The 19857-nt window shown below is 36.7% G+C and overlaps 1 protein-coding gene across 4 annotated transcripts in view; it reads right to left on the bottom strand.

The window, feature by feature from the left end:
- EPHA6 (EPH receptor A6) overlaps positions 1-19857 on the bottom strand; it is a 374340-nt gene that overhangs the window by 70870 nt on the left and 283613 nt on the right. For 2 of the 4 annotated variants that reach the window (XM_036388906.2, XM_036388917.2), the window contains 2 exons: positions 16658-16843; positions 1637-1759 (listed from right to left, as the gene is read on the bottom strand). In XM_036388906.2, coding sequence (XP_036244799.1) covers positions 1637-1759; positions 16658-16843 — 309 coding nt within the window. The remainder of the gene's footprint in view (positions 1-1636; positions 1760-16657; positions 16844-19857) is intronic. The other 2 variants (XM_036388927.2, XM_036388943.2) reach the window with 1 other exon arrangement.

Below are 19857 nucleotides of genomic sequence, written 5' to 3' on the forward strand. Positions count from 1 at the left end.
CTCTGGGGTTACTGCTTTGCTCACTTTTCTTTTTTGGTTGCTTTTGACATGATCAAACAGCAACATTTATCTCCATCAACTCGAAAGGATATCTGTTACACATCATGCCATTGCATTTCCATATTTTCCCATTCTCAATGTTTCACCAGATTGACTCAGAAGTCTTAGTAAAAGACATTTAACAGCATGGAATTCTGAATGAGTTTCATTAAACAAACTACATTTAAGAGTTTTAAGTCCATAGGACCAAAAGCTTTACAAGTACTCAAAAAACAACAGTCCTGAGGATTTTATAAAATTAACTTGTAGGTAGGGAGGTAGTTGAGAAGCCTCTTCATGAATTTGAGGCCATTTGTAATTTAACAGAATCAGTGGGATGCTCTACATAACACTGTGTTCAAAACAGAGAATTTTATGGGGCCTGCGCTATTTCCTGCTCAATAGTTGTTTACTTATAGGTACCACCTCCTTGTGATGCTGACTGCCACAATTCCTAAGGGCTATTAAACACTCTGAGATATCCCATGGAGAAAAAATTATGGAAAGTATTTCACAAACTGTCGACAAAAGAAACCCAAACAGTCATAAGAAAAGACATCAAAGCCGCTGAGATACTTCTATTCAAAGAAAGCAAAGAAAGAAATAATAGCACTTGAAATAAAAAGAAAAATAAGAATCATCTTGTAATTAGAATTACTGCAGTAGATAAAATGGGGCACAGAGAATTACAATAGTTTCTTTTTTATACCAAATCAGTAACATTATGTAATTTACCAATTTTCTCCCTTTTTTTTACCAGAAGAGATTTTTTTCTTTCAAGAAAAACTTTTAAGTAACACTACAGATAACACAGGATGTCCAGAAAAGATGCCAGCCTTCCATTAGCCCATGCACAGGTCCATTTTTAAACAAAAATATGCAGTTTGGAAAGGAACTTTGATTCAGTTTTAACTATAGTTGTATGTATTTACTCTTCATTTATTACTTTTGATGGAAGGTGATGTTTAATGGCTCCAGAAGGGAATGGATAACACAAGCAGCTTGTCATGGAGAGGAGCCCTCTAACCTGTCCTCACTCATTTAAAGAGAATTACAGGAGTTCAAATCATGGTAAAAGTTATTAAAAAAAAAAAAAAGGTGGTTTTCATGAGATACAACTTGCAGCTACCAAAGAACACAGAGATTTCAAACACCAATTTAATATATTATTAAGTTTTCCCTTTCCAAATTTGTTTTGCTTCTATGTTTTAGTGATGGAATATAAATTTTTAGGGAAGAGTCAGAGTCACACAAATTCCAAGATGTTAAAGTTCTCCTTCTTTGGTGCACATGGACATGCTTCATGAAATGGATGATTAGAGGACACCAAGCCTTCTCTTCCAATATTTAGGTTGGCCACTTAACTGCAGAACAGTTTCCCTCACAATTTCTCCTATAAATTAATTCAGGAAAATGGCTTGTTCCCAGGAATTTATTGTCTTTTCCATTTCCTTTTGGTTTGGCTTTTCATTGGAAAGGACATCTGATCTCCCTGTCTGACAAATACCAAATTTGATTTCCCTGAGATGTGTGGAGAGATGGGGCAGAGAGTGAAGGAAAAAACAACTGATGTGTGGGAACAGGCTGGAATACCTACCAGAGGAAATGCTGGGGGGTAAAGATCCACCCCCTGCCACTGGATGTGAGGCCAGGATGCTATTTAAAAATCCCGCCCTCAGGAATCTCGAAAGAGACTTCACCCCAATGGTCGGGAAGGATCCTTTCAAAGAAATAGAAATGATCATTAATCAAATGACTTGTTCTCTGGATGACAAAAGAAGTCGACTGTTTAAAGAAAGAACAACCAAATTTCTGCAGAGTTTACAGTGGTTTCATGGGAACAGATCTCATGAAAAGCAGTTAAAAGCTTCTGTTTGCTTTTTAACCAAGTCATACAATACACAGCTTTAACCAAAAAAGGTTTTCTGCATAGTTTGCGAATGGAGAATTCCAGCACTTCTAGGAGCAAGAGAAAAATTTGGTGTTTCAACAGCAAATTGCACCTGTGGGATACTCATAATGCATTCCAAATGACTCCACCATAGAGGCAAGTTACAATTTTGTGTTCAAATCAAAGACAGACCAGTAGAGGTGAGGCTATACCAGCAAAGCTGTTTTACACCAGTATTTTAAAGCCACCTGACAAAAGTCACGAGGGGCAAAGGGAAACCAGAATTTGTAGCTAAAATACTGAATTCTGTGTCAAAGCAGCTCCAGCAGTCAGAGCTTCTGTCACACCTCCCAACACCTGTCTATGTATTGATACAGGCAAAAACCAGGAGTATGGATGATGCCTAAAGATTTTTGCTTTTTAATATATTTTTCATATAATTGTTTCTTTTTGATTTTAAGCAATGTGGACATGGCCCCTTTTTGCTTTGCTGTCACCAGAAGCTCAACACATTTTATGCTTTCACTATAATAAACTGTATATTCTTCTCATTGCCTACATGTATGGTTTTAATCATGGAAACAATGATTATCTCATCCACCTCTTCTAAAACAAATATTTGTGATGTATCTACTGGTGAGAAATGAATGCCTTAGCATTTGATCCACTATTTCAGCTTTCAGCATTTGTACAGAGATCTGAGACATAATTTCAACTTCCCCATGTTAGTGCTCAGTGAGTGCCAGCATCAAAGATGGATCTGAAATGACAGCTCTGCACATCTCACTGAAAAGCACAGGGTCAAGATTCTCCCACCTGGCAATAAATCTAAACTGACAATCAGAATAATCTGGGTATTTTTGCAAGTGCATCAAGTAAGCATCCATCCAAATGTTAGGCAATGGCAAGTTTGTTTTCCTCACCTTGCAGGTACTTCATATTCGTTCTTTTAAGAGACAGAAAGCATCTTGATCTTTATAGACAATGAGAAAAATAAATGGCCTTCAACAGCTGAGATTTTTTTTCCACTAATAAAAATACATTGAGGAAAATTTACCCCCAAAACACACATGCACTTGCTGAATTTAAAGTAGCCTAGGAGAGCTTTGAGTTTTTTACTTTTGTTTTCAAGCAAGAATTCTAATGTTTTCCCTCAATCCATCTGTCCTTTAAATTTTTAGTTAGTCATGCTGCAGTCTTTGGGAAAATAATTAATTTAAAATAATTAATTTAATTGATCTAGATTCAGTACTTTTATATCTGATGGCTAAAGGTAAGTTGTCCCTCGGGACACACAAGAGAAATCTTTGACATTCCTATAAAAGTGTTTCCATATTCCATGGCTTTCTCTTTAAAATATTTGCAGAAGTGATCCTGGACAGACAGTACAGAATGCAATACACAAAGATTCAATTTTAAAAGGGAAATTGTTCCATTAACTCCAAGATGTTTGGTACTAAACAGCATCTTAAAACATAAAGGCTAAATAATGAACATATGAAGACTTCCCAAATAGAAAATGGCTCTTGTTTCAAAATATGAATTATACCAACCATAAGGTATAGCCACTGAGTCACACACCATATGTACAGACCTTCAGAAAAGCCAAACAGCTTTAGCTTCACCATTGACATTTTCCTCTATTTAAATGCTGTTAAATGGCAAATAACTCCAGTTTCCTAACGTCTTACAACAAGTTAATTTGTTATAGAAAGTTGTGAAGACAACCCCAAATTTATTTCACTTATTGCACATACCCAGAAATAAAAAAAAAAAAAAAACAAAACACAAAACCAAGGAGCAGTGAATTTTAGAGCAAATCTATAAATACTACGAGAACTAGAGGGCTGAAATTATTGAGGTATAAGCAGCAAATAACTAAAAGAATACATATAAATAGCACTTTTCTCTCACACTCAAAAGTCAGGGTTCAGTTGCTTAAGTGTAAATGGTTTGTGTCATTTGAGATGCTCTAAAAAATCTGAGTGGCAGACATGACATGATCTGCAGGAGATTTCCACTCTGAAAGTGGCTGTGAGAGGCAAAGCAGCAGTTGGATATTTAAGAGGAGACACTGAGTGTCATTTTAGGCAACTGAATCCCATCCAGTCTCCTGTCACCTCAGAAATATCTCTGACTAAGCAGAAGTCAGAGTTACTAGAACAAGACCTCATTTAGTCTCTTCTAGAAGTCCACAAACACCTCCTGAAAAGGACAAGGTTGGTGCCATTCAGCCCTGACCAGTATCCATCAACAAAAATTGCAGACAAATGAGAGATTAAAAGTTCATTCATCTTAAAACATGCACAGCTCTAAATTAAAACACAGCCCCAGGATGAACTTTTTTCAGCCCCAGGTGTGCTTTTTTCATCATGTGTACAATGAAAAAGGATTTAAGACTTGATTATGTGATTTTATGTTGGGAAGGTGATAATCACTGTAGATAAAGCAAATTAATTCTTGTTAAGCCACATCAATCACCAGCAGATGGACAGAGCTTTGATAAGAGCTTACAGTAGTTTAGAAGTTACTCAAACATTTACTTGTTTGCATAAACATTCATGAAATATTTGAATGAATGACACAGAATCACAGAATATGTAAGGTTGGAAGGGACCCCTGGAGTCAGCTAGTTAACCAGATTTCTTAAGAAATTATGCCATTCTCTCAGTCCGCATCACACAGAGACTCGTGTTTCCCACCACTTCTGTTGTTTTCTGCAAAAACTCATTTTTGCAGTGGGTGCACTCACACTGATGGAAAGATCTTTCAGTACAAGATTCTAAACTGGGAAAAGGAGACAAGAATATTAAGCCATGATTCCTCAGTGCCCTCAAATGCTGTTGTTATTTTGCAGTTTATACTCATGGATTTATTGAGGAAAAAAACCCAACCTCTCCCTGCTAATGGGAAACCACGTAAGTTACAATATTAGTTGGAAAAGTGTGTTGAAACTGTAGAAATACATGGAATAGCTGATAATTCATGAAGTATCCACCACTTCTGAGCCTTGTGATACCAGTTTAGAACTCAGTGTAAATTCTTCTGTTTCACAATAATTACAGCTAAGTGCCTGAGCTCAGAGGCAGTGGGGGAGTGCTGAATCAATTAGCCTGCCTTCCACCTTCAGCTGTTCCTGGGGGAATATCATCCCACAAATTGTGGAATTTGATAGGGAAGTCACTGCTACAGCATCCTAAAGTGGCATGGGTTTAAGTAGGATATTACCCCCCTGAGCAGAAGGGCAGAAGAAGGTGGCTGGGCAAAGGAAATCCATTTGCTTAGTTCAGCTCCAGAGCACTGACATTAATTCACACCCATTTATTGGCACTGTGTGGTCACAGCATGGCCAGCCAGGAGGGACAGCCACTGCTCCCAGCCCCACATCCCATGACCAGTGACAAAACTCTGCCCTGTTCTTTGTCACTGCTGGTTTTCCTTAGTTATTACTATTATTTATTATTATTAAGTATCTATTCAATACTTTCTGCAGGTGGAATTGACCATTTCATGTGCTGTGTACTTCTGAGCATCTAACAGATACAAATTTGAAAACAGCTCTTTGGCTGCTTAATTTAAAAAACTGGATTGCGAAGTTCTAGAGAGGTCACAATTGCCTTCTTCTATTTATTTTTACAAGCACCATCTCTTTATTGGCACCAGCAAAAGAAGACTTCAGTCTGGTGTTCCTTTCCCACAGATTTGGTTTGGAAAAAAAAGAAAAAAATGCACGGGTGGTATATTTAATGTAAAAAACCCCATTGCTATTTATTTCTATATAGTCAGTTCTCTTGATGCTTTCCATGCAGGGATTGTTAAAACCCAGCAAAGAGAAAGTTCTCCGGAGCTCTGCAGATGAAGGCTTTGGGGAAGGGAGGGCTGTAAGGAGCTTTTGCATCCAGTTTGGCTGGAAGCAACTGGCTGTTTTCACTCCAAACTGCATTTTCAGGCAGGGCCGGCTGAACATTTAGTAACAGAATACTGGAGGACATAATGCAGAAAGTTTTCCTGCTTTGGAATAGAAGAATTATCCAATTTTATCACTTAACGTCTGAGAGAAGACTGGCTTCTGTTAGGAGCACTTCCCATTCTAAAAGAAAACCTCATTTTTATTGTTACTTCCTTGGGGAAGTTAGAAGCAGGGTTAGAGCATTTTTTTGACAAAATTATTTGAAATATATCCATTATGGAAACTACTGAAAACCAGTTGACTTTTCTCTCATGTGATTCATCCTTGCTAGACCACCAGGAATGGCACATTACTTCATAATCTTTTATGAGGGAACATATGGAAGGTTTTTATAAGGAATGGCTTTATAAAGCTTTGAAATTATGATGTCAGATTACAATTTTTAGAGCACTCAAAAGGCTTGACTTGCAATGGAAAAAAAATCAGAAGCAGGGAAAAAATTTATCCCTGATGAATTTGTTGGATCATGTTTTCAGTACATTTAGAAAACATAAACTTTTTTCAATGCAATAATCTGGAGTTTTAGAATATGCTCTTATTTTAGAACTTTTTTTAATGAAAGCAAAGGCTGATAGAGTGGTATGCCGAAATTCTTACCTGAATAATTAATGTTTCGTAGGAAAAATCTAATTTTCAAGATCACTAAATAGTATTTTGCAAGAGACATCACAAAATATTAGAGCATAGCAAGAATTGACAAAAATGACTGTGCTTAACCCCTGCTGAAATCACAGAACACAGAATGGCTGAGGTTGGAAAGGAGCTCTGAAGGCCACCAAGTCCAAGTGAATCATGTGAGGATTTCCATTACCTTGCAAATAACACAGTGAAACTCCTGAAGGCTGAATTCTGCTCTAGGGTACCTAAACCAGTAAAACCAAACCTGCATTGTGCTGTGCAGAGGGAAATTTACTCTCTCATGTTCAGCAGCAGATTTTCAAAGAGGTGGTCCCATTTTGTTTCCCCAGATTCCATCAGAGTAGTTGACATCACACCCACAAATAATTGTGTCATCCCTCAGTGAACTTTCAAGAACTCATAGAGTCCTTTGACTGCTTTGTCCTGGTGTCTGGATTATTTATTTAAATGCTTTTTTTACTCTTCAGTTAGATTTTAACTCTGAATTTCCTGCAGTTTACTGATTTGGAAATAATGAAGCATTCCTATGCTTTGGCTTCATTTCGGTGGAACAGACCCTTCTAGCCCAGCTCTTGGGGGACATATTTTCAAAGTCCTGCCTTTATATATAAAGTTCCCTAATTTCTACTCCAGATTTAAATTTATAAGGTCTTTCTGGAAAGGTGAAGAAGACAAACACTGGGCAGGGCAAAGCTGCTGTTCAGATCTGATCTCCATCCCTGATGAGTCTAAGCTTGAGATCCTTGTGGACGACAATGCTTCCCTACAAAGCTGCACTCTCATTTCTTGACTGGAAGATGGGAATAAGTCCAGAGGTAGGAATATTTACACAGAATGAGACTGTTTTAGAAAACCCCAGTTATAACAACTTCTGGCTTTACTTATGACTTCTCTGGGACAAAAAGCAAATGCTGAAAGAATCTTTCAGTTCCTAAGGAGGAACTGATGTAAGTTACAGAATATTTGGGGAGAATATTAACATCTAATTTAATTTCCCTTGGTGCTTCTAGACAAACAGGTGATTTGGGGGGGAAAAATGAGGGAATTGCTTGAAAAGAGTTCTACAAACACTACAGGCATTTATTTTGTGATGTGTTAAATGTCAATGCACACTGAAGTTCTGGTTGCTGGGAAGATTGGTGTGACAGCATTAATATGATTAAGGCTTTTAAGGGCCATAACAACTGCTGTGTTGAATCATCTTTGTAGCCTTAATGGAATAGAAATGGAAATACTGAGCTTCTATGGGATAAAACTGTGTATGCTTAAGCTGTCTACTAAATAAATATTTTTCAGTCCCTCCTAAACTGAAAATAGCTTTAGCACAAGGCTAAATAAGAACCTGAAATCTTTATGTGTTTATAGGGATGTATGGTACCCAGGACACTGCTACAAGTACTGTATGCTGTACATTTGGATTTCATTATCATGCATTCATTATTAGATGAAAATAAAATACTTTAAAATTACAGTTTTCATGATAGAAGAAAACAAAGCCTGTAATATCAGCTGAAAACTTTTTGATTCATTTTTTATACATCATTATTTTAGGGAATTATGAATCCATTAATAATTATCTGAATTACCTTTTCATCAGCCACTTTTTGTTATTTTGGAAGGAAAAATCTAAGCATTCCTATAATTTGGAATTCCTTGTTCTTTTAAGACAGGAAACTCCCATGTGAAATGTTGGTGGGGTAAATGGGATGGTTAAGAACTTCCAAGGGCTTTTTAAATTTTCAGTTGCCCATTTTCATGGTGTTTCCATAAAAACAGAGATTTGGGGATTAATTTTGTACTTTATGTTTAGAAACTGCAGAGAGGTTTAATTTAACGAGTGAACTAGCTTTTCATGGGTGACATCTGAAGGAGAATGTGTTCATGAAGCTGCTGTGCACTCTGCAGCTCTACAAATAAAGCTCTGATTTTCTCCTCTTTTAGCCTTGTTACCCTGTTACAGTATGAACCAGGGCTAGGAGACAAACACTCCCCACTTTTAGACAATAATCAGTATCACTGAAAAAGCCTCGCTGTGTTCAGTTGAAAAAATCCCCTTGGGGCTGAGTGATTTTCTGTTGAACAAATGTAGGGTACAAATTGAGGATTCTTTTTGCTATTTCACATCCATCCATTCACAATTCACTGTGTAGTAATATCAGTGAAATTAAGCCCACAGGTTTGATTTCCTTTCTTGTAACAAACACCAAGTGACTCCCTCAAATAAAAGATGCCAGGATTAGAAGTGGAAAATCGCTGTCATTACCAGAATTGTGGCTTGGAACGAACTCTTTGATTAGAAGTGGATTAAATGCTGGTTTAGATTTACAAATCTGTAAGTTAGACAGAAAATCCTCTTTGCCTCTGTTTAGTGAAGGTGTCCCAGCCTACACCTGGTAAACCAAGACAGGTTGTGTTTGCTCTCTGATGGCCTGAGGCACATGGACAGGAATTCTGCTTTTTTTTTGAAAGATGCTGCTGGCCAAAGAGAATTAGCTGTGCCTGTTAATTATCTCCTTGTTGATACCAGTGTATTCAGAGGATTTTCTCTGCAGCTCAAAGACCCCTTGGTGTTCAGTGAATACCATGTGGTAAAACCTCTCTCATTTCATCTTCCTTTTGCTGTTTTTGGCAACAGTGACTCTGCCAGGATGGATGTTGGGCAGCATTTGTTTGCTTAGGCCACAAAGTCACATTTTTCAATGCTTATAAAGGCATTCAATGAAAACTGGAAGTAAATTGCCAGTCTTACCTGAAACATTGGTGTGCTGAAGATTGTGCTCAACTACAGGGTAGAAGAAAAAAGCAGAGAAAGGAAAGAGAGGAGACTTTTTCCAAAGTGAGTAAATTAATTATTGTCAGTCTAGGGAGATATTAAGAAGTTTCTGTTGTTTCAGGAAGAAAGGTAATTGATTATGTGAATTCTAGCAACAGTACAGTGGTTTGTTTCAGGTTTTTACTATTATAAAAATTTTGTACTATGCTTCTCTAGATAAAACATTGAAATGAAGTCATTATCAGCTAAACTTATTTGCTTTCAAATTTTATTCAGCAGAAATTACCTTGTTAAAGTTTAGTTGAAAAATGACAATATTTACAGATGGATGTTGTTATGAATCTATTTGAGAATGTCTGACAGAATACATTTGCTTCTGAAAATGTGTTTACAGGATTGTCATTAATGTTTTGTGCTTATATTTAGAACATACTTAAAATGAATACTCTGTAACTTCACACCATCTATTATGATGTTTCAAAATCATATTCCTTTCTTTCCCACATTGCTTCTCACTTTCAATTGTGTCTCCCTTAGCAGCTTTGTCATCCTCTCCTGATTTACAAGCACTATGTTTATCTCTGAAGAAATGTAGCATTTATGAAGTATTATTTTGTGCAAACTGAATTTCCAACCAGGAGTTTGGAAAGGATCCCAAACAGTTTGCATCTAAGTTATTTATTCTTCTGGAACTTGAACTATGTATATATTAAAATCAGAAATATAATTATAGTCAGTGAAATAGTTTCTTTTCCTCACTTCTAACTATCACGTTTCTATAAAATGAAATATCAGATATTTATATGAGAAAATTACCAGTCCATTTCTCAATTCTTCTTGATATGAATCTGCTGTTAAAGATATCTTAAGCTTGTTGCTTTTCATTAGAAATTTGGGTGTGAGCCTTAAAGCTGTAGGAAATATCACAATGCAAACTCTTGTAGCAGAGGTTTGTATGGAGAGTCTAGACCTGGAGGGTCTATGAGTAATAATAAACAAAAATATTAATAAATAATACTAAAACCCAATAATGGTTGCTATTGAAAAACCACACATATTTGAAGATGAGTAACACAGTTTAAATTTAAAACAATTATTTCCTGCTTGTTACATCCTGCTTTCACCAGTGGATGGTGGAATGGGGTGAAACAACTTGAACTGTGCCCTATGTATGCAGAGTTATCCCCAGTCTTTTCCAAAGCTCAATCACATGTCCATTTACTAGTGTGTTTTTGCCTCTACACAGAAGAACAAATGAATGTACACTTATCAAAATAAATCAACCAAATACAACTTGTGAATTGGGAATATTGATTGCTTTCTATAGACTTTAACCCCCTCACTCCTTTGGCTGTCAGCTGCAATTGCCATTGTCATTTATAATTGTTCTCATAATTGCTTTTATGCTTTTCCTGCACAGACAACAGATCAGCCATGTTGTGCAGCAAATCTGTCAGCACATGGAATATTGTCTCCCCCTGATATTCACTGATCTTCCGGTTGCTGTTGTTAAAAAGTCCCAACCCTTCATATATCTCCTGCACACTCTAAATATCTGGCCCTTTAACTTATTGCACCATATTCTTCTTTACTTTCATGGTGGAGGAAGAAATTGTATGTTGTACTCAGATATTTCAGATGGAAAAGCAATCATTTGTGGTTGATAATGACACTAATTATGAAAAATGATGACCATGCATTCCCTTCCAAAAAAAAGAAAAAGAAATAGTCTGGCCATATTTTATCTATAGGACTTTATCTTTTTACAGCTGTTAGTAGGAATCATTTCTGTCACCTATTTTTCTACTACAATGTCACCTATTTTTCTACTACAACCACATCTCATGTCAAAGCATCTGAATATCTTTGAAAGTCAGGTCTTGTGTGCCTGAACACAGACATCTGAAGGCAAAGAATCCTGAAGAAACTGAAATCCTGTTTCTCAGCTGTAACCTATGAAAGCAGAATTATGGAATTTAGTTATGTTAGATAGTGTACCCTGGTCAGATTAAGCTGCTGTTAACAGGGTGTTACTGCTTGACTGTTTGACAACGTGCTTTTTCTTCACTGCTTATCATCCTGTGAAAGATGCAGCAGCAGAATTGACAGTCAAGATGTATGGCTTGCTAACTGCAAAAAGGGAAAAGCAGAACACAGAAATGTGCCTTATATGAACTGCAGGAAACCAAAATGGCCCCTTGATTTTTGGAACAAAATTTCCAGAATGTAATGCATGAAAGATAAATGTAAATTCTTCCAGAGAGTTAAAAGCTCATTTCTTTTAAGTATATGTCATTCAGGAGAACTGAGTATTGTGGATTCTTAACTTTTGCCAGCAACCTTCAACACATGGGTGCATGGTGGTTTGCATGTGTAAACTGAAATGTCTACATGGATGTATGCATGTATAAAAATAGCTCAGGATATCAACATTAATTATATTTCTTCCACTACCAGTCAGGAAGGGTAACCTATTTTTCAAGAAGGCTACAGATACTTTGTGTGTCTGTGTTATGTGCACAGCTCTTTCAGCTCTGTATTTTGGATGATATTTCAATAAACTGAGCTCACAAATTTGGCTAACAATGCAGGTGGTTGGTGGCTGTGTGTTTTTGTGTTAATTTGATGGCCATGCCAACCCTGGATTCAGTAATGTGTTGCAATATTTATCTATGAATAAGGACACAAAGGCAAATAAAGGGAGTGAGCCAAATTTAAATGTACAGCTCCACTTACTGAACAATTTATAAGACAGCTGAGATCCTGCTGTTTTGTCTGTCATTATGTGCTACAACTACAATAATATTTTATCAGAAAAATTCAGTTTTATACTCAATGCCATTTGAAGTCCAGTGGCTAATATGACACACAAACAATCTCACCACCACAGTGGATTGTCCATAAAGAACATTTAAACTTTGCAGGATCATGCTTCCTGGGAGTAAAATTTCACCATCCATGACCAAGGTAGGAATATGGTCAATATTGCCAAAAAAGTGACTCAATCCTTTTGTGTAGCAACAAAATATACAACATTGTGTACAATAAACACATGTACTACAAAATATGTCACCTTCTGAAATGGATTCTGAATGTTGTTTAACAGGTGGGAGAAAAGAGCAACATTAAATTCATTACAATAAAGGCTCAAAGGCACAATGTCTTGGCTGAAAAAAGAAGAGTTCATTAAGTCCTAAATTTTTGGAAAAAAAAGAAAAAAAAAGAAGAAAAAAAAGTCAGATATTAAGAGCTTTATATGGTAAATTCCAGTGAAAGAAGATCAAGTTGGTGCTCTGCCTCCCTCATGGACAAGGTAAGGTGCACTGATTTTAGGGCTTTTTTTGCACTGAATGGGTTATATACAGTAATTTGAAAAGAAAATCAATGATTAAAGCTTTAAACTGATTTGAAAATGAGTGCCTGAAGATTTCAGAACTGCAATACTCTTTACAATTTGAAAGCCATGAAATCAAAACAGTGAGGAGACAATAAGGGAGTCATAAGTGTCATTCCAAAGCCAGGCTCAATGTCTGAGAATATGAGTTTACACAGAACTAGAGGTCTAGCTGCTGTCTTCATTTTTCCTCCTTTTGTAAAGGGTCTATTTTGAAAATCCTCCTAGAGAACACAAATGTATATAATGCTGTCAAAAAAAATGAATGCCTTGAAAAGATTCCTCTTGTACATGTGACGGGTACAAATCCTTCAGCAGTCAAAATTTGGAACGGAAGCAATTCCTTAGGACTGATCTCCAAGAATTGGAAGCTATTTAGGGTAGAGTTTGTGGGGGTGAGGAACAAACAGATTATGAGTGTAATAAAGCCCTTGCATGCACTGATATTTTTTATTGAACCAATACTACATAGTAGTGATTAGGTTTTGCTTTAAACTATTGTGTAAGGCACTGTAGAGCAAAACTAACTAAAGCTTCCAGTCTGGATTTCTTCCAGTATAATTACAATAGTCAGGGACCCTTTTTCATGCTTTTTGTAGATATGGTTATGCAGGCTGATTTTTTTTTCTGTAGTCATAGCTTTAATTTAATTTATAAACTTTCTATGGGAAGTCTTCAACATGATGTAGAAATGAAGACACATCTTACTTCCCAAGAGCCCAGCTTTCAGTGTTGGTCACATGTGTTTGCACTGGAGAAGGAAATTATTGTTCTTATACCTGTTTATGAAATAGCAGCAGCTTGGCCACAGACATAAAACTTACTTAAGGATGCCCTGGCACACCCAAAAGAGTTCCCAAAATTATCACTGTGCTAACATGGCTTGAAAGGAAACGTGGGTGTTTTTATGAAGTGCCCAAGCATCTATGATAAATTTGTGAGGCAATCAGGCAGTGCAAACCATGCAAGGAATGGTGTTGCTGTAACAAAACCAAACAAGAATAAAGTTTCCCCCGTGAGTTCTGGTTAGCAATACAAGTGGCACCAGATTCTGTGCCATGGTGTGTTTGCCTTGGCCCAGCAAATTGCCCTTGAAATGAACTCCCTGCTAACAGAAAGCTTGTGCTACAGCAACTGTTCTGCTTACTGCCCTCTGTGATTAGGGATTGCATCTAGGACAAATGAGAAATGAAGCCATAAGAAAAGGGAATTAAAACTCTATTTCAGAGCTACTTTTGAGCAGGCTTAGTTTAGCATTTCTTTCCTCCTGTACACTACATATTCCACAGCAAATTTGAAAACAGTATAATTTAAAAGTTAACATTTGCTTAGCTGGTAGCAGCAGATAAAAGCTCTCATTTGCAGTGAGCAGGCGAATTTGTTATTGCCCCAGTCAATAGCTATTGACCTGGTACACCACTTCTGCTTATTACAACCAAATCCTTTTTCTTTTTTGTTCAATAGTCAAAGACACTGTAATGGAAGGCACTGCTTACAAACTGATGCAATATCTATCAGCAAGAGCTAGAAGTTAATGACTAATGGTTACACAGAGGAAAGCATGTGCTAAGAACAGCAGTACACATCTATTAATCAAATGTAGTCCATCTGATGTGCCTTTGTAGTTTAGTGGAACTGCACTGCACATCAGATAAATAGTTTCTGTTGTTATTAATCTAGGTCTCAGCACAAAACACCTTTTATTCATGCTATCAGTAAATAAATAATTTGGCTAGGACAAAGTTTTTTCTGACTTTTAGAGCACACCTTTCAGTAATAGGAAATTTGGATTCTGCAATCCTAGACTTAGTAGTTTGGCAAGGCAACTGCTCTCCTCCAAGGTGAAATCATGTTATTCTCTAAATACCCCAGATGGGGCAATATAAATGCAAGGCAACACCCTAAAGACAAGATGGGAAGAGCAGAGTGCATTTGTCCATGGCTCAGCCTGCTTCAGGCTCCTTCCTTGTGGCAGAGCCGTGCTGCACAATCCTGTCCTTTACAATTTATGTAATTTGCACTTTCTGTGCCTGGGGTGACCTTTGCTCAGAATTCACATAGCCTATTTTCATTCTATAATTATGTCTGTATAATTGTTTTATTTTCTTTTTAATCCTGCCTAACACCAAAGTATTTTCTTTCAAAGTTCCACTACTTATATCTGAGAGATGTGTATTTTTAGACAACAGTGTGAATATAACAGTAACACCTGCTATTTTTATACTACCTTCAAACAAACATTACAAAACATTAATGAAGTTTGTTGACTCCTTGGTGAAGAGCAGAACTGCTACTGATAACTTTTTGGCTTACAGTTCTCTATAATCCTTCCTATAGAACACCTAATACTGTAATATTGGAGCACTGATTTATCTGTTTTTTCTCTTTTCTGAATGCCACCTTGATTTCTCTCTAGACTGAGGTGATGAGGTATTACAGAAAGAAAACTGACAAATATAAAGAATAAACAATCATGCCATTGCCAAGGACATTGTTATACTGTACTCCCTATGCACCATTTAACTGGATTTAAACAATGCTCCTAAACCACAACTTTTTGCTTTTTCAGAAGAGACACACCCTACAAGATCCACCATGTGGATCCCAACCAGACCTGTGATACTGATTCATAAACCAGCCCTGCTGGTGAAGACTGGAGGAATTAAATTGCTGATATGCTCAGTGTGAAGCAAGAGCTAAAGTTCACGTAAGTTCCTACACATTTACATCTCTTGACAAGATCTCCATTGCTGTTCAGCCAGCATTTACTTGCATTCCTGCTTGCTGTCACAGAGCTGTTACTCACAGGAGAGCAGACTATGCTCTGTCTTTCCTGCAATGCAATGGGTTTTGTTAGTCTACTAACCAAACATACCTAAAACCCAATAAATTTATCCTTGCAATACTGTGTGAGGAAAGAAAAGATCATCTTAATTTAGAACCACAGAGAGACAGATTTGAACATGGTCAAGTCATTCCACACACCTACTGAAATTCCATTCCAACAACATGAGTTCAGGAGCTAAACTTTCCTTTTTGTTCTTAATTTTCCAAACATACATTTTCATGTTGTAATGAGGTAAAACCAAGAAATATTCATAACATATTTATTGTGTTTACTGTGATGATAAGAGGACAGTGCATTATACACACAACACTTCCCTTTAAAAGTAAAATGTAAGTTCTGCAAATTACCAAACAACATGGCTTGGTTGAGACAATGATTGATTTTTAAAAGAATATACCATGAGCTTTTTAATTCATTACTGAAAAAAGTTGTCATTGAGGAAATTGCATGCATGTTAATTAGACTTCTTACTAGTTAAGTGATAACTGGATGTTTCAGCCTTTCAGAAAAGTCCGTAACACCACTACACCCGCTGGATTTCAGAGGCAAGTGATCTCTATTGGCAGCTGCAACAATTATAAGGAGTAAAGCATTTCAAGGATTATTCTGGCATTTTAGTCAATCTTTGGAGTATACAACAAGCTACAAAGAGTTTAGTATTTATTTCTTCAAAATAGAAAATTCATCTCTTCTGGTACCAAAATCAGTAAATCTCAATCAAATAAATAATGACCACTTTTGCAGAAATAAGATATTTTACAAGATGACTTGACTTTATCATTAGTTCAGTTACATTTGTGGTTTTCTCTACTTGCCCATAAGCAAACTCTCCATTCTACTTCAGAAGAACCTGTAAAGACTCCTCTTGAAGGAAGGTAATTGTTATTAAAAAATAAAAAATGAAACATACCAAACTGAAAACAGACAGGCTATGCATTTCCTATTATGATCCCAAACTTTGCAGTATTGACTGTCAATGACTTGGAAGATTTCTGAGAACTGTAACCCATACTGAATGAGGAAATAATGTTAATTTCAATACTAAATGAGACAGAATGGGAAAGCCAGCATAAAACAATTAAGGAAAGGTATTAGTGACTTACTTTTTGTAACAACTCCTTCAAGGCGAATGATATTTGGGTGATCAAACTGTCCCATAATACTCGCCTCCCTCAGGAAATCTCTCCTCTGCCTGTCCATATAGCCACCCTTTAGAGTTTTTATGGCAACAGGGATCTCTCTTTTTCCTGGTGTCTTCAGACGTCCACTGCAAACTTCTCCAAACTCTCCTGAAACAGATCAAATATCAGTCAGCAACTCACAGTGCCTGTACAGAAGAATATTCAAGGAACTCACACATCCCATAGAAGCGGACAGAGAAGTAACTGATTGAATATTCAGATTTATGAGTGTCATCACATCCCAGAAAATCAAAATATTCAGCAGCACTTCACAAGAAATCATCACCTTTCCTCTGTGCCACAGCAGAGATCACGGCACCTTGTACTGCAAAAGGCAAACCTTCAGCCCTCCCCACTGAGACTGAACGTTGGTATCAACAGGTTTGGGACATATAATTGAGGAAGGAAAACCCAACTGTCTGCAATGACACTTGGATTTTCATTCCACTGATGACAAAATATCGATGTAAAATATCTCTTGACAGAAATATTAATATCTAGGGGTAAAATGCACTAAGACCTCTATATTGAGAAAAGCTCAGAGACTATCAGAACACTATCCTTCAGCTACAGAAAGCATTTAAAAAGTACTTTATGCTGTTATGACCTAGAAAAGCAATTGCAAGTGATTTATTTAAATGGACTTCCACACCCACTTGAAATTAATTACATATTTCCCTGTTCAGACAGCCAAAGGCCAACAGTCTCAGCAAATCTGGAGTTGTGCAGTGAGAGGAATCTCAAAACTTTTTTCCCCTGATGTTTCCCTGTCTGTGTAGGGCCTGTGAAGGATGTGTGTCACTCTGAATTCTCCTTACACATTTAATAATTCAGTTTGCATGGAATCACAACTTTCCTTTGATCTTGAAGTCACACAGAAGTCATTTAGAGCCCCTACCAAACATACTTTTGGATGACTGCAGGTCAGTTTGCAATGAGTCATGATTCAGTAAAGGGAAAACAATGTTCACAGAAATATTTCAAAGCATATTTCAGTGCAGGTTGCTCTCGCAGCAAATCTAAATTTTTTGCCCCATTCATTTTGGAATCAGAACTGCTAAAAGCCAAAAAGCAAGTAATGACTAGATATATATTTAGCTGGGGATTTAGCACTCCATTGAGTACTGTCTGTATTAGTTTTCCCTAAACTTTAAGGACAGAAGTAAACAAAATAAAGGAGCTCTATTCTGTAACAGTGCATCTTCAGATATGAAGCAAATCTAGAAGAGAGGTACATTAAAGGCACAACCTTCACCTCAGAAAATTATAACTCCCTGATGTTACAGGATTACAATGGATATTGTCACAAGACTTTTATTTTATTAGGTTCTGTTGCTTTCACTAAAACAAAGCAAAGTTTTATTATCTTTAGATCCAGGAAGAGAGAGATTAAAATAACAATTTCATAGCTTGTCTTTCACTTCAATGACAGAGGCATCATCAAGTGCAGGAGTACAATTAAAACATGCTGAACATAACCTCTGGATAAATTAGCAGCTTCCTAAATAGCTAAAAAAAATCAGGTGGTCCCAGGTCGTCTTTGTACAGTTCCTCCCACCAATATATTTCTACTTAATTAAAAAATATAAATTAAAGATGTGTGCAAATATAAGATATGTGGAAATATATGTCATTAGAGTGATGCTCTGGGAATCGTTTGACAAAAGGGGAAGTTGTGTGAGGATTTTCCTATATGATTTTGTCCCTTTCACCTTTCGAAGTCTCTCCTTAAAAGTTTGTTTGCCTGACTACTTGCACTGAAAAAGCAGTAGATAATTTGGACTTGTAAAGTGCTCCCATAAAAGGAAGTGATGAAACCTGAATGTTTGGCAGGAGACATGGTCTATCAATCTTCTGTTCTGTGACATGTTCAGCAGGACCAGAACACTTCTCTAAAGCCATGACCTTTTTGTATCTTGCTGGTTTTTCAAACTTAAATGCCTAAAATGAGAATTTGTTTTCCAATTTCTTTCTCTTGATGAAGCAGTGAAAAGCAAAAATACTAGAACCTTATCCAGATTTTTAAAGAAATTCTGTGGCCAATAAATCTGCAGAATTGCAAAATCTCATTTTAAGACTAATTTGGACAGCATAGGTTATAGAATAAACCATTTTGCTACTACAAGATTATACAAGAATATTACAGCTTCAGAATTTCATAAATAATGACATTCATCCCTCAGGGACTGTAAAAGGCTGTTACCAAGTGCTTTAAAATGAATTAAACTGAAGGAAGCAGCTGAACAACTTGCAATTCCAAGCTTTATTATCTGTACAACATCCAAAGCAGGGGAAGGAACCCCTGTTTCTTTCCCCTTTTTTTTTTTTTTGGATGCATGACTTGGAAAGTGAGAAAGAAATTTCCTTCCCCTTGGATATTGGGATTGATAAAGTGGTGAACATAAAGACTACCAGCAGTTTTTTTGTGACATGATTTCAAACTTGGTATCATCAGCTGCAAAACAGACAGAAACCTAAGGTGTGTAATAACTTCTACTTCTGTTCTAGACTAGATGGAGATCAATGGTAAAATTTAAAGCATTGAATTATTTACACTGAGACTTTGACAAGATTTCATCCCACAGTAGCTTTTCTACACCTCTGTTCAGATAAAGAATTTTCAATGTTTTTAAAGTCAAAGGGGAATGGGTTCAACCAAAGGAGTTTTTCACATCTAAGAATCTCATTCTCACTGCTCAAGTTTGAAGATAAACAGGATAAATGTTGACCCTGCAGCAGCTGAGGTTCATGACTGCATGTGTAATAAGTTGAAGCTAAGAGCCAGATGTCAATGAAGTCAACATTTTTCCTTGCTCCAGGGAAAAGGCCGATCACAGCTAGAGAAAAAGATAGAGTCCACTGCCTGTTCAGTTTTAATAAAATGTAAATAATCTCTGGTTTAATAACAGAAACCTCACCCACCTTACTGTATATTATACAAAAAGGAGCTAATTTGAGCAGTCTAGAAATTTAATCTGTGCAAACCACACATCCCTTTTTGCATTCAGCAGGGCATATGTGATACTGAAAGTGAAACCCCTTAAAAGTCTGATGTGCAGCCTGGTATTACTGCATGGGATCAGAACAAATGTCTCACAGCACAGACAGAGGCTGCTGATAGA

Source organism: Molothrus ater, chromosome 2, assembly GCF_012460135.2.
Source record: "Molothrus ater isolate BHLD 08-10-18 breed brown headed cowbird chromosome 2, BPBGC_Mater_1.1, whole genome shotgun sequence".
Lineage (NCBI taxonomy): Eukaryota > Metazoa > Chordata > Aves > Passeriformes > Icteridae > Molothrus > Molothrus ater.